This window comes from Sinocyclocheilus grahami, unplaced genomic scaffold (assembly GCF_001515645.1).
Source record: "Sinocyclocheilus grahami isolate Dianchi unplaced genomic scaffold, SAMN03320097.WGS_v1.1 scaffold1100.1, whole genome shotgun sequence".
In the NCBI taxonomy this organism is placed as follows: domain Eukaryota; kingdom Metazoa; phylum Chordata; class Actinopteri; order Cypriniformes; family Cyprinidae; genus Sinocyclocheilus; species Sinocyclocheilus grahami.
In genome coordinates, this window is record NW_015506279.1 from 67540 (window position 1) to 90549 (window position 23010).

A 23010-nucleotide genomic window follows, 5' to 3' on the forward strand; every position below is an offset into this window, starting at 1 on the left:
CAAATAAGTAAAACAGTAAAGAAATATTAAATAGCATATTCTAGTATTACGATTATATTTATTTTAGATTTAATACACTCATATATTTCATAACAACAACGTTTTTCCATCTATTTAGATTTCCTGACACAATTCCTACTCAAGTGTAATAGTTTTTAGAATTTTGGTAATTACATTTTGGCAATACTTTCATTTTACTTCACTAAATATAACTAAAAGGTTAAATTTACTTCACAAAAAGGTTTTATTTAGATGTAATTTTTTACAGTGCCCTTTATTCCGAATAAAAGGGGGGGAAACATTAACAATTAGGTGCTGATATTGTAGTGTGTTTATATCAAATTCAGATTTCACATTAATTAGAAAAATATATTCTGCAAAACACAAACAGCAGTAAAAAATAAATAAAAAATCTGAATTTACCCCTATCTGTCTATGTAGCCTACGGACCGAGGGAGAAAGAACAAACAAACACACTTTGGATAGCATTAAAACTTATTTTTGGTTTACCTGTCTTGCTCACCTCTGTAGTTTCACATCCAGGTTGTTCTGGTGGATGGCCTCACTCAGTCGACATGCTCTTTTTGCGTACCTGCAGGTCCTATGAATCAGCCTGGTCTGTGACGGGTTTTTATAGTCGACAAAAATCGTGCCCCCTGTCCTCTTCCCACAGCTGTTAAGGTGCTGATCTCTCCACGCACCTGCCGCACTTTAGAGCAGGTCTAATGTTGACCGAGGGGCGGAGTGATATGGTCCTGCTGAAGTGTGGTTTGGGCCTCCAAGGCTTTAGATGCAAATTTCTTTTTTGGTACTTCTGCGATCTAAGGTATGATATAGACCTATATCGATATTTTATGCGGATCATCCGTGGTCGCAAGCGGTAGGCTACACGTTTTTGAATCATTTAGTCGCAGAATCATTACGAGTAAGACGACAAGGAAGGACTTGCTGTTTCATGCAGGGCGGGTTTAATTTGCACAAAATTTACATGACACTTGCAAATGTCTCTTTTTTCCTGATTCAGATCAGGCGCTGAAAAAGTAGTTACCCGATGGACGTCAACTAGGTCTAGTAGCTACTACTTTATATAGCGATGTGCAAAGAAAATTAAATAGCAGCAGTCTCATATCCGTTTAAGGGGTAGAATAATGTTACATCAAATATGAGCTAAAGGCAATTAGCCTACATATAGCCTATCGCATAAACAAATGCAGTTTACCTCAGATTAAATATGTAACTTTTTTCTAAAAATGAGATGGGATGTAGGCTATGTGTAACATCCAGAACCTACATTTATCTTCTCGCTTCAGTGATTGTTCCTGCTCGGTGCTTGTAGCAGGAATATGGCGCCATCATGTGTTGGAAAAGACGTATTCTGTGCACCCAATATGGCACACAAAATCAAAACTTTCAATGTATGTGTTTAAGAAACACGACTGTATGAAAGAACATTGTTGGATGTCCATTATGCCTACTGCTTGGGGACTAGATGTTGCAATCCCTAATTAATCAGCTTTGATGTCGATAGGGGGGAGGGAGAATAAAGGGAAGGGGGACATTAGAGGTTACTAACATCATCATTGGGGTCATCAGGTGGGGACCCTCAGGCATGATGGATCTTCTCCCATCCGCTAGTTAGAGTTCTCAGGCAAGGGGAGTACATCGTAGATTTCTTTAATAATACAACTCAGGGACAGGTGCTTTTACTTCAGTTCCGAAGCCAGCTGTATACCTTGCTGCTGCACGCATCCTATGGTATCCCTATGTCTGAGAGTAGTTTTAGCACTCTACAGCTTCATCAGGAGTTTGACACATTTAGTTTTACTGCACTTATTGCTGTGCCCCCAGATTTAGATGGTATCATTACTAATCTTGCTGTGGTACACTTATATTCATCCACTAGACTCGAAATAGGTAATGAAAACATGGTCTTAGCATACAGTGCAATGTTACTGATGCAACACGGGAGTCCAAGCCATTTTCTCACGTACCGGCTGATTGTCCTTTCCAACTTTTCAATCTTTGTAATTGCAAACTCGTAGACTGTCTGAGGCCACATCATGCAGTGGAGAAGGCTGAACAAGAAAGAGGCACCACAGCTTTAGTTTTCCAGGAAGAAAAGTTTTTATAGATGAAGATTAAAGTTTTGTTGGTTTCTTCTCCTATATCACTTTATACGGCTCTATTAATATAATAAACAAACACAAATATATACACAAAACTTGCAGGTTTAACTTTAATCCCAAATCAATTAAGAACAAGTTATTGCTATAGATGTATTAACTACATAACTAAAAATTCCTGTTGTGATTTTGTTAGCCTAATAACTGTTAAGGTGATAATTCCCCCTCAAAATGAAAATTCGGTCATACTGTATTCGTTCCTTGAGACAGGCATGCAGAAAAGCAGAAAGAAAGTGGAAAAAGGACCAATTACAGATTTCTTATGAGATCTTAAAGAATTGCCTATCGTCATATCAGTATGCTGTTAAGAAAGCCAAGGCTTCCTATTTTTCTAAACTATTTGAGAAACATCACCACACCCCAAAAGCTATTTTTTCTGTTATCAACTCTGTTCTAAACCCCCCTGTAAATTCTCTTCACTACCCGTCTTTAGCACTTTGTGAGGATTTCTCTAGTTATTTTGACAATAAAGCTTCAAGTCTGAGGGCCCATGCAGTTTCTGTCTCCGATCAGGAAATACCAACAGGGATGACTTCACCTGTCCTGTGGACTTCTTTCAATCCTGTCTCTCTACATTTTGTAAAGGAAGTAATGCTTAAACTTAAACCCTCCTTTAGTTCGCATGACACTATACATCCTTACTATTTGAGACAAATATTTGATACTGTCGGCCCTGGGCTGGTGTCGATATTTAACAAATCTTTGCTTGAAGGAGCTGGACCTTCTAGTTTGAACATTGCCACGGTTACACCTGTACTAAAGAAACCCTCACTTGATGCCTCTATTTCATCAAATTTTCGTCCGATCTCCATTTTGCCATTTATTTCCAAGATATTGGAAAAAATTGTGTTTTTACAGCTCCAGACCTTCCTGACTGACAATCATATTCTTGAGAAGTTTCAGTTGGGGTTTAAATCACTGCACAGCACAGAAACCGCTCTTGTAAGATTTCTTAATGATATTTATATGGCAACAGATTCGGGGGACTCTGTCATTTTAGTAATGTTAGACCTGTCCTCTGCTTTTGATGCTGTTGATCATGCAATCCTTATCTCTCGGCTGGAGTATTGCGTTGGGCTGGGAGGCTGTTTTAAGTTGGTTTAAATCTTTTCTAACCAATAGACTTTTCTCTGTAAAAATAGGACGTTTCTCTTCTTCTCTTCGCAATCTATCCTGTGGTGTGCCTCAAGGCTCTGTTTTAGCTCCTGTCCTTTTTTTCTCTCTATCTTCTCCCTTTGGGTTCCATTTTTAGGAAACATAATGTCTCATTTCATCGCTATGCCGATGATATGTAAATCTATATGCCTGTGTCTAGGAAAAATAAGAGTTCTCTAGGCAACCTCACAGCATGTCTCGAGGATGTGAAAGCTTGGCTTGCCAAGAATTTTATTTTTCTGAACTCAGACAAAACAGAAGTCATTGTTTTTGACTCCTCAGAATTCAGTCCAAGAAATCACCTTGACCTTGAATCTTTAAATCAATTCATCTCTACCCAAGTACGGAATCTAGGTGTGATGGCAGATAGTTTCCTCAATTTTGACAAGCAGATTAGCTTTTTTTTCTCTTCGTTCTCTATCAAAAATCTAATCCTTTCTTCCTAAGCGCTCCTTGGAGATTGCTATCCATGAGTTTATTATATCTCGCCTGGATTATTGCAATTCCCTGTATTTTGGTATATCCCAAACGGCACGCTTACAGGTCGTTCAAAATGCTGCGGCGAGATTCCTGAAGGGAATGAGGACATTTGATCCTGCTTATCCCCCCTTCTGAGATCCCTTCACTGGCTTCCGATTCATTTTAGAATTGAATTTAAAATTGTATTACTGGTATATAAATCATTAAATGATTTGGCACCTTCTTATTTGTCCGATCTACTTCACCCCTACTCTCCCACCAGAGGCCTTAGATCCAAAGATAAGCTCCTCCTTCAGATACCCAAAATCCGGCTAAAATCGAGGGGTAACCGAGCCTTTGAAGTGGCCGGCCCGACACTGTGGAACAAGCTCCCACTTAGATCGGCTTTCACTTTGTCTTTTTGAGTTCAAGTCATGTCTCAAAACGTATTTATTCTCTGTTGCTTTTAGCTTATAAGAGTGTTCTGTTTTAACTGTTTTGCTGCTATTAGAGTACTTAATTTTTTATTTTATTCTAACTTGTACAGCACTTTGGTCGGCCTGTGGCTGTTTTTAAATGTGCTTTATAAATAAAATGAACTTGAACTTGAACTGTAATTTACACAACTTGAGGTTTGTTTCAAACCATAGCTTCAGTCACCTCACATTCATGGCATAGTTTTTCCATAAATTGAAAGTGAATTGAGGCTGTTATTGAGCCTAACATGTTTGTGTTTTATTTTTGGTTGATTGAATCCTTTAAGTAGCCATAATCTCCGCACTTCTCTTGAGTCTCTTACGTTCTATCCACCAGATGGCAGCAGTGGTATTGCACTTTCTTTGTCAAATTGATCATTATTTTCTTTCGTCTGTTGGATTGTTGGGCTGGCATATTTAAGTAGGCTAGATAATAATGATGGAATAACAACGACATAAAAATTATATTATATCCAGTGACACACTAAAGCCTGGGTTATTTGACAATGTTTTATAAATGTAGGCTACCTAAGCAACGTACAGTACCTATTTTTGGACTAATTTGTGCCAGTAGATATAGGCCTAGGCTACTAAATTCACACTAAATTAAATGAAATGTTCCATAATCTGAAAATGTTCAGCACTGTATAAAACTGATTTCATTGAGTCAATGCGGTTCATTAGAGAAGAGAAGCAAACAGTTGTTTGTTAAATGAGGACAACAGTCTTAACGTTTTATTACAGACACGGATTACTCCGATATGAAATGGATTGTTTTTTTTTATCAGATTTGCCCCCGATGCTACCAGGAGTAGAGACTCCCATTAATCGGAATGCATCTCATGGATTTGCGTCTGTGTTCATTCAAATGCACGATCCTCCACTAGTAGCACTCGCGTGCCCTACATCTCTCCCTGACCCCGCCTGCTCGGGCCAATATGGTCCGACTCCGCCCCAGACTCCGTGTGAGAGTGGGTAACTGCAGTATTTATGTGTGTTTCGGCATCTTTTTGATCTCACAGAATTCACTGCACATGATGGTATAATGCAGATCCTTTTGATGACTCTAAGCAACGTACAGTACCTATTTTTGGACTAATTTGTGCCAGTAGATATAGGCCTAGGCTACTAAATTCACACTAAATTAAATGAAATGTTCCATAATCTGAAAATGTTCAGCACTGTATAAAACTGATTTCTGTGCTCTCATGTTGTTGTTTTGCACATGCATTTATTCTAAGGAGTCAATGCGGTTCATTAGAGAAGAGAAGCAAACAGTTGTTTGTTAAATGAGGACAACAGTCTTAACGTTTTATTACAGACACGGATTACTCCAATATGAAATGGATTGTTTTTTTTTATCAGATTTGCCCCCGATGCTACCAGGAGTAGAGACTCCCATTAATCGGAATGCATCTCATGGATTTGCGTCTGTGTTCATTCAAATGCACGATCCTCCACTAGTAGCACTCGCGTGCCCTACATCTCTCCCTGACCCCGCCTGCTTGGGCCAATATGGTCCGACTCCGCCCCAGACTCCGTGTGAGAGTGGGTAACTGCAGTATTTATGTGTGTTTCGGCATCTTTTTGATCTCACAGAATTCACTGCACATGATGGTATAATGCAGATCCTTTTGATGACTTGTTCACAGATGCAAAGCAATAGTCGGTGCGTGGACTAATTGGCAGCACCCACGACCAACGAAAAGCCGACCGGGAGTCGAAGGAACCTCGGGAACATCTCCGGAGCTTTTTGTCAAGACAAACAAGTGCTTTGTATTCCCTGTAGAGCTCAAGTGTGCAAGGCTGGATCGATAGGACTGGAATGTGGCTGTTTCGCCGGAGAATAGACTGTGGGACGAGCGAAGCCGAAGCACGGGACCGGGATCTGGGAGAAGCAGGATGCTGAACCGCGATCAGGGTGAGCGCATATGGCCACGTCTGGACACTTTGTTCAGAATAATATGATCATCAGTCGCGGCGTTGGTTTATACACGCTGACACTGCCGTTTATGCAAAAGACACGCGTGTCATTGCAAATGGCTGTAGCATAGAGGGATTTGTTTTGCGTGTTATGAACGCGATCATATCAAGAAAATGATGTCGTGGCCTACTTCGCTCGCGATGTCTCATCTGCACACACTCCAGATGCGTTTAAGCATTAGATTTTGTAGTCCATTTACAAGATCGTATGTTATGACATCGGTATGGTGTACCGCAATCCGTCTCTGTGCATAGACTCTTATTCATTTACGCGCAATAACGCACGGAAATCTCCACGCGTGTGTTCATGCCTGCAGGTAAAGTGAACATGACTTCTGTTTACATACAGTATTGGGCATTGACGTGCCAGACGAGACACGACTTGCCACATACACACACTCGTGCAAACAAACTTGAGTGCGACAGCCTCATGAACTTGGAATGCCTTTTTGTTATTTGTTGGATGTATGTGAGTGTTATAGTTATATGAAATTCATGATATTTTAGTACATCACCATACTTAACATAATTTTCTTGCTCCAGAGAATATAAGGGGGGATTGGGAGATATCATCATACACTTTTCTTTGGCATTTGGAACTGAAAACTGTTTTTTTAAAACTGAAACATTTCATGAATTCTGAGATTGGGCAGTGATTATGACTTTTAGTTCCATCAACGGTTATCGAACATGCGTTTATGGTCTGTGCAAAAAACTTTGACAATATAATTCAGATCTATTATTAAGCGTTACTAAAACACCACAACTACTAAACATGCATACAGTGCGAAACAGTAGGACCAGTGTAGTCCGATTCCTAATTCAATTCACTTGTGAACTGGTTATTTTCTGTGAATTCAAAAAAGAGAGCGCAAGCAGTGCAGTCTGATTCATGTTCGATTCAAACTAATTCAAAATTTACTTGATGATTCTTTGAAATTATTTGACATTTACCAGCTATTTCTCAAAAAAAGATTTAATCTAATTTGAGTGCTCGGCTTTAACATACAGTGGTGTAAGATAAATTGAATGGTTGTTTGAATGTGTTATCTGAGATAGAATGGACGGGGTGGCTAATGTTGGACCAGCGGATGATGAATCATATAGTGTTTGTCAGTAATCCGATTATCTTGTTGCTCTGGAGGACAGATAAATACAAGAGTGTGAATATGAGGTAACTCGAAGTGCGTTAAGGTGAGAAACAAAGGCACAGGTGTCCAAATCCACTAAAACACCTCCAGGGAATGAAGATGGGGAACACTAAGCCTCTCCGTTTAAGTGGAAAGAAGTGCAAGTTGAGGTAAACGACCGCAGATGGAAGTAATTAATGAGCTTTACAGAAGAACAGCAAGGAAGGAAGAACAAAAATACAGTGGGAGGCTAGGAGCTCAGCAAAAGGAAGGCAAACAGAAACAATAGGATAAATTGCCAGACAAACCTAACAGCTGTGTCAGATTAGGTTACCATAGTTACAAGTGTCCGTCCCGCTGGCTAACAACAGGCAGGGCAAGACTCTCCAGAGGCCATGATGTCAGCATGACCAATAAAGAGGTGTTGTCTATTTGAATGTGGCCATCCCTGTGACCTCAGGTAACCTCTGTAAATTGACAGATTCAGAATTCAGCAGTTTAACTCATTTCACCGTCACCAGAGACCAGTGGAAGAATGGAGATAACTCTGCGGTTTGTTTTTAGCTTTGCACTAGAGAAAAAAATCTGTCTGTCTAAATTGCTAAAGATAAAAGTCTCTTATGCTTCCTAAGGATGAATTTATTTGATCAAAAATAGTCAAAATGGTAATATTGAAGTATTATTGCAATTCAAAGTAACTGTCTTCTGTTTAAAATTTAGTTTTTTTCTGTTATGTCAAAGCTGAATTTAGCAGCCATTACTCCAGTCTTCAGTGTCACATGATGCTGATTTAGCGCTCAAGTAAAAAAATTTTTTTATTAATATCAATAGGGGTGGGCGATATGACCAAAAAAAACGTACGTATTGACCCGAATATAAGACGATGTTTTTTTCTTGGAAATACATCTGAAAAAATGCGGTCGTCTTATATTCACGGTCTAGACTTTGACATGTCAATAATAAACCCACAACAATAGGTGGCGCCAAATACGCATAAAACGAGTGTGCCATGAAATATGTAATGTAATGCGTGTTGTAAAGATCGCGAGTAATAACAAAAGAAGAAGAAAACCTTACAGCTGCATGAGTCATGACTGTCACGTTAGCCTCATGGGACCAAACTCCCTTTGTGATTTTAAAACGTAAGACGGTATCCAGATTTGAAGACTACAGTAAGATTTAACTTCTACTGTTAATAAGCTTTTGGTAGGCTACTATTAGATGGATAGCCTAAATGTCCTAATTCAGATGGGCTACCTGTTTTAGTTTTTTTATGGTATATCAAAAAGTGTATATATTTTTAAATGTGATTGTTGGTACATTTTACCAGTTTTTTACCATACTTTCAAAACAAAAATTTTAATATAATATGCAATATGAAAATAATTGAAGACAAAATGTGTTTTACTGAGAAAAAACAAGATTTGGTTTTTAAAAAGCCTTTTTCCGAAAGGTACATCTGGAAAAATGGGGGTCGTCTTATAATCAGGGTCGTCTTATATTCGAGCCAATACGGTATATCACAATATGAGTAATTTTATTTCACGGTAACGATATATATCACAATATAGTTATTTTTGCTTTGAATAAGGTCTTTATGATAACAATTTTTGCTACAATACAAATTTTATAATTCTTGTCACCAGTGTCAATATAACAAAAAAAACGAATACGATTCTAAATAAAAAACAAACTCAAGCTCACTGAGGACAAGTAAACAATCAGTGATTAAATGGGAATAAGAAACTAATTACAATAGGACAAAAAGTACAGTAGAACAAATAAATAAGAAATGCTACATAGTACATACATCGTATAAAAAGACTGCATATTCTTCACTGTGTAAATGTATATGTGAAATGTGATAAATGTGAAATATATATTTCTTATTAAAGTTACAAAAGTGATTTAGTCAAGAGAATTGTGAGAATTTCTCTTTTGTTGTGATTAACATGAATGACAGACAACAGGAATATTAGACTGCTGTCACTTTAAGAGCTACACGGAATGAATATACTGTTACACATGTGTTTTCTTTCTCGGCTGTTTGCTTTTGCTTAAGACCTTACGGTGTTCATGAAGATACTAGCAAAGATGGGCATTTTGACCCATACTAGTGTGTGTATTTAACTGTTCAAGGCATATAAAGCGAAATGAGTTCTCTTTCATTGTTGATTGCATTTCAGTGGCTTAAAATCACTTGTTTTTAAACCGCAATGCTTAAAAACACGTGCAAACGATACATTTTTCAAAGTTCAGAGAAACGGCATTTATTTGAAATGGGAAATGTTTATGACAATTATAATTAATAATAATAATAATTTTTTATTAAATAATATCATTTATTATTATGACAATTATGTAAAAGGATTTACTGTCGATTTTTGACAGTAAAAAAATCATTACTTTTGATTAATTCAGTGCATCCTTGCTGAATACAATTGATTTCTTTAAAAAATCTTACTGATCCCAAATCTTTTAATGTATTTTTTAAAATAAAAATATAAAAATGTTTATCTTCTCATATTTTTAGTCATTATTTATTTTTCGTCTTTTTTTATATATATATGTAAACACTGTTCATTTTCTAGTGTGTAAAGTGCCTGTAAAGTGAATTATGGCTTTGTTTGAAAGCTTTTTACTTTCAGCACCAGTCATTTTGAAGGGCCCTCCTGAGGGAGTTGTACACACTTCTGTATAAAAACAAATGGTGTTTAATGGTATTGCCACTTGAAACACCTTTTACAGAGTTGTAAAACTGCAAACCTGCTTCAGCCACAGTCTGTGATGGCTTATGTACTGTACATTATTCAGAATTCCTAATTCATTACAAACTGCAGTACAGTTACCATGAGTCACATTACATCCTCGCACCCTCTCTCATTTCACTTTGCGTTTAAAAAAATGCCAGTCTGCTGAGTAAAACGTAAAATCATCTGTCTTCCTCAAACCGTTTTCCATATGTCATGGAAATATCTTCTCATATCAGACTTTGGCTGTCACTTAACTAGACTAGCGGCTTGTTGTGTGCTCAGACGTGCGTGTTTAGGAATAGTTTAGGTTAGTGTTTAGAAGAGCAGTAGTGCATGTTTGTGTAAGCATGAATGAGGGTATGGTGGTCAGTTTATTTTAGTTCCTCAGGTTGAGATGATGATGCTACAGCAAGCCCCACAAGCTAGAATGCCTCTGATTGGCTCCTGGTATGTTGCTATGGAGGGGGAGGCTGCCTTTTTATTGGTTAATACTGCCTGGCCCCGAGCTGGTAAGCTTAGCATCTTTTCATTGTTATGGTCACAGACAGGAAGTGGAAGGTCATTATTGTTAGACATCTGACTGATCTATTGATGTTTAATGAGGAAAACATGGCTGTCTTTCTCTCTGCCGGATTGCAGTTTGGTTTGGTTTGCCAGGGATTCTCTGCCACGTGGGGGTTGACGTAAACTGAGCTTTGATTATCCCTAAGTTAAAGATAATTACTAAGGCATGTGTTTTGTATGACAGAGCAGGGGAGAAAATAGGGAGGGAGTGTAACCAAATGAACAATGTTCTCACGTTCAACTCGGACTGGCTTCAGGGGAATTATGGGCTAGGGATATACAGCACTATAGTTTCATAATCTACTCTGTCCTCAGTGGGTTTTCAGAATGTCTAGTTGACTAGTCTATCTTAAGGAAGCCCTGTATAATTAAGTTGGTTTAGGGCCATGCCCACCAGATCAGACGTGTTTCGTAGAATGTGTTTTTGCATTCAGAAACAGCACAGATGTACATAACACTGCAGAAAGAAAAAAGAAATTAGCACAGCTATTATGGCTATTGTGGCGTTGCTTTAAAGATGATAAAGTTGGGGAAACGGCTTTTTCTTTTTAAAAACACACTCAGTATAACACCCTAAAATCCATTTTTTTAGCTTTTAATTCACATCCTTTAAATTGCAGCGCCTAAAATATTAAAGATAAAACTAGGGATGCACCGATATGAAAATTTTGGCCGATACCGATAACCGATTATTCTTTATTTTTGAAAGCCGATAACCGATATGTTGGCCGATAAATCTATATCCAAATTGTTATATCCTTTTTGAGAGCCTGATTACAAAAAAGGTCTCATCATTAAAAGCCACATCCCAAACACTTCAACATAAGCAGCCTAGTTTGAACGGTGTACATTTTAAAAATATTTTTACTCTCCCATTACCAAATTTAGTCATAAAAAAGTCTTACAAATAAATAAAATTATGCATAAATAATGCAAACAAGTCACTGGACATCATTACACGTATAAAGAATCAAAATGAATGCGCCATAGATCAATAAAACGGAATAGCCTCTGCACGGACAATAATGAAATGATTTTAATTACTAAACCATATTGTTGATGAAAATAATAAGAGAAAAATACAAGTGGTTGTTGTTATTAATAATATATCAATGAGTTTGAAAAAAGTAACAAATTAATTAGGGATGCACCGATATGAAAATTTTGGCCGATACCGATAACCGATTATTCTTTATTTTTGAAAGCCGATAACCGATATGTTGGCCGATAAATCTATATCCAAATTGTTATATCCTTTTTGAGAGCCTGATTACAAAAAAGGTCTCATCATTAAAAGCCACATCCCAAACACTTCAACATAAGCAGCCTAGTTTGAACGGTGTACATTTTAAAAATATTTTTACTCTCCCATTACCAAATTTAGTCATAAAAAAGTCTTACAAATAAATAAAATTATGCATAAATAATGCAAACAAGTCACTGGACATCATTACACGTATAAAGAATCAAAATGAATGCGCCATAGATCAATAAAACGGAATAGCCTCTGCACGGACAATAATGAAATGATTTTAATTACTAAACCATATTGTTGATGAAAATAATAAGAGAAAAATACAAGTGGTTGTTGTTATTAATAATATATCAATGAGTTTGAAAAAAGTAACAAATTAATTAGGGATGCACCGATATGAAAATTTTGGCCGATACCGATAACCGATTATTCTTTATTTTTGAAAGCCGATAACCGATATGTTGGCCGATAAATCTATATCCAAATTGTTATATCCTTTTTGAGAGCCTGATTACAAAAAAGGTCTCATCATTAAAAGCCACATCCCAAACACTTCAACATAAGCAGCCTAGTTTGAACGGTGTACATTTTAAAAATATTTTTACTCTCCCATTACCAAATTTAGTCATAAAAAAGTCTTACAAATAAATAAAATTATGCATAAATAATGCAAACAAGTCACTGGACATCATTACACGTATAAAGAATCAAAATGAATGCGCCATAGATCAATAAAACGGAATAGCCTCTGCACGGACAATAATGAAATGATTTTAATTACTAAACCATATTGTTGATGAAAATAATAAGAGAAAAATACAAGTGGTTGTTGTTATTAATAATATATCAATGAGTTTGAAAAAAGTAACAAATTAATTAGGGATGCACCGATATGAAAATTTTGGCCGATACCGATAACCGATTATTCTTTATTTTTGAAAGCCGATAACCGATATGTTGGCCGATAAATCTATATCCAAATTGTTATATCCTTTTTGAGAGCCTGATTACAAAAAAGGTCTCATCATTAAAAGCCACATCCCAAACACTTCAACATAAGCAGCCTAGTTTGAACGGTGTACATTTTAAAAATATTTTTACTCTCCCATTACCAAATTTAGTCATAAAAAAGTCTTACAAATAAATAAAATTATGCATAAATAATGCAAACAAGTCACTGGACATCATTACACGTATAAAGAATCAAAATGAATGCGCCATAGATCAATAAAACGGAATAGCCTCTGCACGGACAATAATGAAATGATTTTAATTACTAAACCATATTGTTGATGAAAATAATAAGAGAAAAATACAAGTGGTTGTTGTTATTAATAATATATCAATGAGTTTGAAAAAAGTAACAAATTAATTAGGGATGCACCGATATGAAAATTTTGGCCGATACCGATAACCGATTATTCTTTATTTTTGAAAGCCGATAACCGATATGTTGGCCGATAAATCTATATCCAAATTGTTATATCCTTTTTGAGAGCCTGATTACAAAAAAGGTCTCATCATTAAAAGCCACATCCCAAACACTTCAACATAAGCAGCCTAGTTTGAACGGTGTACATTTTAAAAATATTTTTACTCTCCCATTACCAAATTTAGTCATAAAAAAGTCTTACAAATAAATAAAATTATGCATAAATAATGCAAACAAGTCACTGGACATCATTACACGTATAAAGAATCAAAATGAATGCGCCATAGATCAATAAAACGGAATAGCCTCTGCACGGACAATAATGAAATGATTTTAATTACTAAACCATATTGTTGATGAAAATAATAAGAGAAAAATACAAGTGGTTGTTGTTATTAATAATATATCAATGAGTTTGAAAAAAGTAACAAATTAATTAGGGATGCACCGATATGAAAATTTTGGCCGATACCGATAACAGAAAAAATTAGCCGATATGGGCCGATACCGATATGGTGGCCGATATATCGTGCATCCCTAGATAAAACTAACATTATATATAAGTGACTTGATTTAGTCAATAAATGATTCATTATCACTATTCAACTATAGAAGTCAATTGATTGCAAAAGCAATGAATTAAAAAAAAAATGAATTAAAATGAATTGTAGTATTGTTCATTGCAAATGCATTGCAAGGATTTTATGTTCTTAATGGCTGTTTTTATTATAAATCATGGTTGCAATTAATTTAAATGAACCACTACTGGTCAAGAGTTCTGACACATTACTACTTTTCACTGTAATATCAAAGTGCATTTGCATAAATTAGAGAGCTGGATAAAGAAAAAGTAGAAGAATTAGAAGAACTGAAGTTGTCTGGCTGAGTTCGGTAGTAAACAGTGCCAGAACAATTGCACAGCTGTCAGAGGAGACGTGGCCATTGATTAGATTGCGATCATTTAGAGAAAGAAGACCTGACTGCAGAACAGTTATTAGGCATCCTTAAGCACACAATGAACCAAAACTATGTGACAGAGGAGAAGGGCATGACTGAACAAGCGGTGGAGGGGAGGAAGTGAGTGGGGGGAGATAAAGAAAGAGAGAGAATGAAGAGTAAAGCAGAGAATAAATGGAACGCAAACTTCTGTGAGTGAGTTATGGCCTTATATATCAGTAGTGTCACATGGATGTATTTGTTTCATAAAAGTAGCCTTACATGACCCAAAATCCTTTCCAAGGAGCCTCACTCACAATAGTTAAGTTCGAGGGAAAGGGTAAACGGAAAGGGAGGGAGAAAAGGAAAACGGGAACATGGGAGTCTCTCACCTCCTTTTTGTTATGGATTGCGGGTGGAGTGAATATAATTTTTTTTTACGTTTGATCTTATATATTTCTATAGCAAATCTGTTTTCTAATATAACATCCAAAAATGTAAAATACAATTCAGTAATTTATTAAAATTTGGATATACAGTATAAACCTTAGCCTGTTTTACCTCTATACATCACATAAAGCAGTATGTGCACTTTAAAAAAAAAAAAAAAAAGGTACAAAAGCTGTCACTGGAGCAGTATCTTTTCAAAAGGTGCATTTTTGTACCTTTTAGGTGCTACAACACTATATATATTAATATGTATATTTAAGGTGCCAAAGTGGACCCTTTAGGTATAAAAGTGTACCTTTTTAAATGGTACTGCACCAGTGACAGCTTTTGTGCCTTTTTTTCCAGAGTGTACTGTAATCTTAGCTGCGTGATTGTTTATATCATAACATGTAAACTGTATCATCACACAGCTCTTTGTATCAAGTTGGATATATATTATATCAGCCTTATATATAGGTATGTCCAACTTTACACATACATACAGTATATTTTTGTAGGGCAATATATACTATATAGATTATCTCAACTGCTTGATTTCTTGTATTGTCGCAAAATTGTAAACTATATTATCATCCAGCTTTAATCTGCTAACTTTTAAATGAAGATAAGATATTTTAAACATTAACATCATGATTTTCTGTAAAGCTGCTTTTTAAACTGTGTATTTTGAAAAGCTCTATACAAATACATTTCACATGACTAGATTTTCCATGTTGAATTTACAACTTCTAGTCTTCCAATATTATGTTTTTGTGAACTAAGGTGTTATTATAACATTTATTTTCTTCTCTCTATTACAGGTAGATTCATGTGGACGCGAGGTGTACCCTGATTTCCCAGCCCCTCCCCCTTCCCTCAGTCACCCCCTCCCTACAACCTGTTCACTCCATCCAGCACACTACGGTCACCATGACGTCCACCTTACAGACCCTAGCCTTTAAGCTGGCCCCTCCCTCAAGAGAAGCTGGACCAGAGCAGTTGGAACCTTGTAATGACGGCGCGGGGCGACGTTATGAGGTGGTCCCCTCAGTGGTCTGCTCTATGTGCTGTCTCTTCGGAATCATCTATTGCTTCTTTGGTGAGTTGAGTCTTCATGTTTACTTATGCATCACCAAGAGGCAATATTTGTATTACCACAAAATTTTTATTATTTTTATAGGCAAAAATTATAGATAGCTTGTGATCTCATACCCCCAGTCTCTCATTATTAGAATTATTCAGGGTCAGGGTTATGGTGATGGTTTTACATTTTTCAGTCTGTTTCTGTGTCAAACCAATATTCTTATTCCAAAACTTTTTTTTTGCCCACTTTTAAATATTTCATGAGGTTCTAAATAAGGTCATGGCTTGTATAACTGTTCTGCACTCTACTTGAGATGGGCACAGATTTAAAGGGGATATAATATTCTACTCTTTTGTACCATTTCGTTTTTTCCTCTAAAGTCCCCTTTCTTGTTAGTCATCAGCTGTCATGTACAATTTAATGGATGTTTTTGAAATACCTTTAAGCCTATCGTGAATGAGAAAGGCAAACAATAGCATTGAATGGGCATTGATAAGAAAATGTGGGTGATCGTGTTAAAATGCCTATAGTTGTAACATAAAAACCATGATGATTTCTGTATTACTGTGTAATAGGGATACATAATATGTCAGTACTTTATTGTTATCAGCTATATTAGATTTTTTTTATTGTATTGGTCAGTATTGAATATTTAAATTTGCATGCTCATTTCCTCTATTTTTACATTTTAGATCACCTTTGTTGTCATCTAATGCTTGCTTAAAGTTAACCTTTAAAAACAATTTAATTTAATTTAATAACACTTGTTAATAACCCTGTAAAGGGTTATCATATTTGATGTAATATGGGTACATCCCTACTGGGGAGTTTTGAATGTTAGAGTTTCAAATCTAAATATTAAAATATTTTATATATATATATATATATATATATATATATATATAAAAAAACAAATAATAAAATAAATAATGCTATGTCCCATAAACTTGGTTTTTGGCTTTCCCTTACGTTTGTGCATCACCCTGTAAAAGACGTTTTACGATAGTGTAGAGCTGGAAATATTATACATGAAAGGCATAATCCTGAGTGAATCAACTCAAAGTCACTTTTCCATATTGAAAGTGTTGGAAAGTGTTGAACTGTTAATAAACTGAGCAGAATTGTGGTCTCACACTATTGTGCTATTCTTGAGCTGTGAAATCAGCCACTCTGTGCATTTCCAGTGTTTATCTGTCTAGCTATTTTTACTTTTTCTTCTCCCTCCTTCACTCTTTCTCACATTTTTATCAATCACTTAGTTCTCACCTCCTTTTCTTTCTCTGTTTTGCAGGTTACCGCTGTTTTAAGGCTGTACTCTTCCTCACGGGGCTCATGTTTGGTTCTGTAATCATCTTCCTGCTCTGTTACAAGGAGCGAGTTTTGGACACGCAGCTGAGCGTTGAGGCCAGCGTGGGCATTGGCCTGGGCATCGGCACCCTGTGTGGCCTGGTGACCATGTTGGTACGCAGCGTTGGCCTTTTCATGGTGGGGCTGCTCCTGGGACTGCTGGTGGGCATCGGGACCCTGATAGGAATGGAGGAGCTGTCGTCCAACCCCCCGCGGTCAGTATGGGTGCCCCTGGGCGTCCTGCTGGGGCTGGGCATGCTGTTCGCCGTCCTCACCCTGCAGTGGCAGAGATGCTTCACCACCCTCTCCACGGCCGTGTTTGGGGCTGCAGTGATAGTTGTGGCTACTGATTATTTCGTGGAGCTCTTCGCGCTGGTGAGGTACATTTACGAGCGGGTGAAAACGGGCCCCCGGGAGCCGGTGTGCTGGACGACGTGGGTGGTCCTGGGAGCCTGGCCTGCTCTCGCCCTGCTGGGTGTTTTGGTGCAATGGAGAGTGACGGCAGAGGGCTACTCCCACACGAAGGGTGAGTCAGGGACAGACAAAGTGTTGTTTGGAATATATGACACACTGTTCTTGTGGATTTACTGTACCGGAGAGAGAGAGAAGGTTGTATGAATGTGTGCAGCACAGCAGATGGTTCCTGTCTGTCGGTGTGCTCTCAGGCCTGTGTGAATAATGATCACAGAAACATCATGCAGAGCAGGGTATCAGTTCATGGAGAGGCTCTCTCTGTCTGTTTGTCTGTTTCCGGTACAGTAAAGTTGTGTGTGCACTGAATGGTTTATAATGTCCAACAACTTAAAGAAAGAGTTCATCCAAACATGAAAGTATGGCACTATTTCACCCTCACGGCATTCCAAAATTGTATGATTTCCATGGAACACATGAGAAGTTTAATAGAATGTGCAAAGTGCTCTTTTGAAAGTGAATGAGAGCACAGATGTTTCAAACTCCAAACATGACAGTAAAAGTACCATAAAAGTAGTCCATGCAAGGGCAGAATGATTAATTGAAATAAAATTAAAATTAGTTTTGTGTCTTAGCGCGATTATCAAATAGTAAAGGCTGCAATTTAATTGGATATTTAATTATATGCACAGCAATTTACTGCAGTTTAATTATATGCACAGCAGATTTTAAAGCAAAGTGTGGCACTGTGTTTATTTACACACATGTCGCTTATGATCCAGTGTTTTCAGTGTTTCAGGAGCACTTATAAAGAGAAGAAGCTTTTAAGTTGGCATGAAATGGATTTGTTTTTTTTAAACACGTTATAGATCTTATTGTGAAGGGTTCATCCATTGCATATGTTTAATTTTCATCTTGTACATTTTTACACCTTAATCAAAATGCCATAAATGTACCTTCTAGTGAAAATGACCCCCTTCTCTCTGATGATGTATGCAGGACTTAAATCATTTAGTCCACTTAAACCCGCCACTGCAAGCTCGTGTTCAACTGCATCCACTTTCAAATCCATGTCTCAAAATCCTATCAACAATCAATGCATACAACCAAGTCTTGCTTACTTTTTTCTTTGTTGATGGTCCGTTACTCACATGTACATCACAATACAGAAAAAAACGTCTGTCACGGTTTCAGTTTTATCATGTCTTTAAGGGATCCCAGTAGTTTTCCAACAAAATAAAAACTTGATGGTTTAACATTTGAACAGTTGTACTGGGGGAAAAATTTAGTAGTAGTAGTAGTAGTATAGTGATAGTGAATAGTGAAATAGTATTTCTTATTTTGTTTAAATTTTTATTTAATAATGTTAATGTTTATTTAATAAATCACAAACTTTGAAACAAATTGCACAGCCCTACAAAAAAGCACAGCTAGCTATCCTCTTAACATAGCATTTAGTGACTGTTTACATAAACTGTTTGATTTCAAGGTTTTTGCAGAAAGCAGCTTTCTGAAGCATCATGTAAACCCAAAATCATTTTCTTTATGCCGTTTAAGGGATTAAGAGAAAGTGTTACACCTGGGTTTGTGCCAGAGAATGCAGCTTAAGTGGCCATGTAAACACATATGTAGGATTTTAAAGAGTATGTATGAGAGAAGAACGGATAACTAAAGTAAAGGGAAGTGTGGAGAAGGCCGCTTACTGGCAGATCCACATATTACCAACATATACATATATACCATATATATATGCAGATATGCAGGTTGGTAACAACACCAAAACAGTGCTAGTAAACATGAGCACAGCTTTCATGTCTTAAACAATTTTATTGCAATAACCAGAAAGCTGGTGTGCATGTAAGCATATTCTGTCTGTTCATCACATGAACTATTGTATGGCTACAAAAATAATTTTTTTGTGTGCAAGTCATAAATGTACGTGGATAATTAAAGTTTTCATTTTTGTATAGACAAAACATGCAATGTTCAATATATATGTTTCTGTTATGTAATGTGCTTTCTCTCTCTTTCTCAGTGATGATCAGTCGCCAGCAGCGGCGAGTTCAGCTTATGCGTATACGTCAGAAGGAGGAGAGGAGGGAGAGCAGCAGGAAGAAAAAGAGGAAGCAGCCGCAGAACGCACACCACACACATGCCGCCAAAGCCCTGCACCCAGAGCCCGCCTACCGCAGGAAACCCAACCCTATACGACGCTTTGATGGAGATGTGCTTTCTCCTGTGAGTCCACACCCACCATCCTACACATACCTACATGCTCTAACTTATTCACATATATTGCAGAGCAGGGTGGAACTTAATGGGAAAGTGACAAAAACGCCGCCAAAACTTAAAAAGAATGTCCCTGTAATGAATTCCTTGACATTTTGTTTACATTTTTCAGCCTAATTACTTTTCTAATTATCTGGATGGAGATTTTATTTAACCCTTTGACGCGTACGATAACACCGTAATGATCACTCTAGGCTGGTCCTTGGCTCTTACAATCACACCAGTGTGATTAGAACATTTAGTACGTCACGTGATCAACTGCAAAATTCAAATCTGCTTTTGTGCTTTGACTGGCACTGAGACAGAGCGAGACTTGCTTAGCACTTTTCATTTATCACAACTGTTCAGTGTTTTCAACCACATAATGTTTATTTTAGGTTTAAGACATTTAAGTACTACCAAAAACATTTAGAGTTCTTAAAATACACACTGTTGTCTATGGAAGCAGTAAACATATACAGTGGGGCAAAAAAGTATTTAGTCAGCCACCAATTCTCTCACTTTATGATGAAAATTACAGGCCTCTCTCATCTTTTTAAGTGGGAGAACTTGCACAATTGGTGGCTGACTAAATACTTTTTTTCCCCACTGTATGAAATAATAATAACAATAATAATAATAAACCCTTTCAAACTTAAATTTATAATGTCCTATTCATATTAGAAACACATTGTGTATATACAGTACCAGTCAAAAGTTTGGAATAATTAAGATTTCTTTTTATGTTTTTGAATGAAGTCCTTATGCTCACCAAGGCTACATTTATTTGATAAAAAGTACTTTAAAAACTGTGACTTTGAGAAATATTATTACAATTTAAAAGAACTGTTCGTATATGTATGTTTGTATATGTAATTTATTCCCGTTTTATTCCTGTTATGGCAAAGCTGAATAAATTACTCCAGTCTTCAGAGTCACATGATTGTTCAGAAATTATTCCTATATGCTACTTTGGTGCTCAAGAAACATTGCTTATTATTATCAAGGTTGAAAACCATGATGCACTACCATTCCAAAAACAAAATAGAAAAAGTACTTTTATTCAGCAAGGACCCGTTAAATTGATCAAAAGTGACCAGTAAAGACACACGTAATGTTACAAAAAAAATATTTTGGGAGAAGTTGATAAATTTTTTACCTACTTGATCTGCAGACTCTGATTCTATGCATTGCAACATAAACTAACAAGTAAAAAATACCTCTAAAAATTGTTGTAAAATTTTAAACATTAAACATTTGTGACAGAAATTAACTTAAATACCTACCATTGAATTCTGTTGTTCTGAAATGAAGTCAAATGATGTCATAATTACTGTAGTCTTACCATAACTTACATTTTTTTAAACATTTTGTCCTACAAAGCTGGAAAAACTTACAAAAGTAACTTTGGTCTTGTTTAATAATGTAGTAATATTTAGTTTTTTTGTTCTATTTATGTGTTTTTCTCTCTGGCAGAGCTACATCCAGAGTTTTCGGGACAGACAGGTGGATGGACGTGCTTATCCAGCGGGTGGGCTGATGGCCGTGGGTCACACAAGTGTGGATATGGACTATGACTGTGGATCCAGGGTCCCTCTCACTTCTGGGGTCGGACCACATGTTCGGGTCTGACCACACTCACTTCTTCCCAACACCCCCCACTCCCCCCTTACACACACTCTCATCCGGTGCTGACCTGACCCTGGGTCCCGCACGCACAGAGGCTTGGGTCTCCTCACCATTCAGAACTGAACAATGAAAGCACTTCTAACTATAATACCGGATGCATCATTCCGAGACCACGGTTGTATTAAAGAGCTGCTTTCACAAACACAGTTACACTAACACACTTTACCTGAACATGTGCCTGAGATGTGGCATTCTGTTCACCTAATACGGAAAGCGTTATGAGGTGGTTAAAAAAAAAAAAATCAATCTGGGCTCCACTCTGTTAAATTATTTTCAAAAAACGTCTGTGGTGAATTAGTGTGTTGCCCGTTCATCAGTGTTTCACGATATTGCGTTTCTGTTTGTAACAAATTCATCAGTTGGTGCTGAATCTTGTCTTTGTACTACAACGCTGACTGCTATTTGGAAGTCAGCCGTTCCTCCTCTCATAGTAAAGTCTGTGGATTCCACCAGTCAGTGTCTGTATTGTGAGATCCCGCATTCCGGCCCAGGACTGTACCAAATACCGTCGAGCAGGGGTGCCTTCGAGACACCACTAAGAAACTCTCTCAGGAGAATCCAACTCCTTAGCCTTGTTTCAGAAAGGCTGTAGGGCAAAGAGCCATATTACTGCTGATCAGAGCCACCTGGTCCACTCTGGGATGCAGAGCTGAACGCCTGGTGATGAAAAGAACAAGAACAAGATGGAGGAAATGAGCGAAGATGATACTCAGGGACAGCGTGAATGTTTTGGAGTACTGGGGGAAGAACTATAAAGTACATGGACGTAGAATAATGATGCAAAAACTGTAGAATTGTCCCCTCGGAGGCGAGTGCAATGGATGGCACCATGAGCGTTCAGTTACTGCTGTGTATAAAACTAGTGAACATAATAGGGTGTCCAGGAAGACATGATGGTTGAGGAGCAAACGTCCTTCTTAAAAGATCCCCACAGTCCTTTGGGGCAAATTGCATGACATAAGCACCCCCATTTTCCTTTCCACAATGCGTTTTCAGGCCCATCTTCATACAGACAATTGAAATGACCAGATTCTGCCATGGTGTGTCTCTTTTTCTTTTTCTTTTTTTTATTCTGCAAAGCAGAAAATCTATGTTATGTACATAAAATGCACATTTAGTATATCCATTTCAACATGGCCTATCATATTTATTAGATATTGGTTTATTCCCATGCTTAATGGATCCCGAGTCCCGACAGGTGAATGGATGGTGGTATTTATTAGTTTGTTTGTTCGGTTTTACATGCATAGTCATGATTTCTTTATAACTTACCGTTTCTTTATAACTTACCGTTATAACTTTATAACAGAGTGTCGTCTTAAAGACAGAAAGTCTTCATGCAATGAAACCTTTGACAATCTGACATCAGCGTTTTTGTTTTTGGACACTGTACAACAGCATGTGTTTGTATGGGCCTGGTTATTATAGTAAACTTTGTGAATTCACTGTGTCTCTT

General features: G+C 37.1%; 1 protein-coding gene across 6 annotated transcripts; it reads left to right on the plus strand.

Moving 5' to 3' along the window:
• Window positions 1-728: 728 nt before the first annotated feature.
• Window positions 729-22999, plus strand: tmem198ab (transmembrane protein 198ab). Of its 6 annotated transcripts, XM_016252321.1 has the most exons (7): window positions 729-826; window positions 5062-5244; window positions 5926-6194; window positions 15577-15854; window positions 17131-17712; window positions 19633-19835; window positions 21342-22999. In XM_016252321.1, the coding sequence occupies exons 4-7, from the start codon at window positions 15686-15688 to the stop codon at window positions 21495-21497; spliced, it is 1110 nt and encodes a 369-aa protein (XP_016107807.1). In that variant the 5' UTR covers window positions 729-826; window positions 5062-5244; window positions 5926-6194; window positions 15577-15685; the 3' UTR covers window positions 21498-22999. The 6 variants fall into 6 exon arrangements, with proteins under 6 accessions (XP_016107807.1, XP_016107810.1, XP_016107806.1 ...); XM_016252320.1 differs by lacking the exons at window positions 729-826; window positions 5062-5244 and adding an exon at window positions 5649-5821; XM_016252322.1 differs by lacking the exons at window positions 729-826; window positions 5062-5244 and adding an exon at window positions 5805-5842.
• Window positions 23000-23010: the final 11 nt, after the last annotated feature.

What these genes read in the sequence shown, in the direction of transcription:
- tmem198ab (XM_016252321.1), top strand. Translation starts at nt 15,686, where the DNA reads ATGACGTCCACCTTACAGACCCTAGCCTTTAAGCTGGCCCCTCCCTCA. An exon ending in GGGCTACTCCCACACGAAGG is followed by an intron (nt 17,713 to 19,632) that starts GTGAGTCAGGGA and finishes TCTCTTTCTCAG; the next exon opens with TGATGATCAGTCGCCAGCAG. An exon ending in ATGGAGATGTGCTTTCTCCT is followed by an intron (nt 19,836 to 21,341) that starts GTGAGTCCACAC and finishes TCTCTCTGGCAG; the next exon opens with AGCTACATCCAGAGTTTTCG.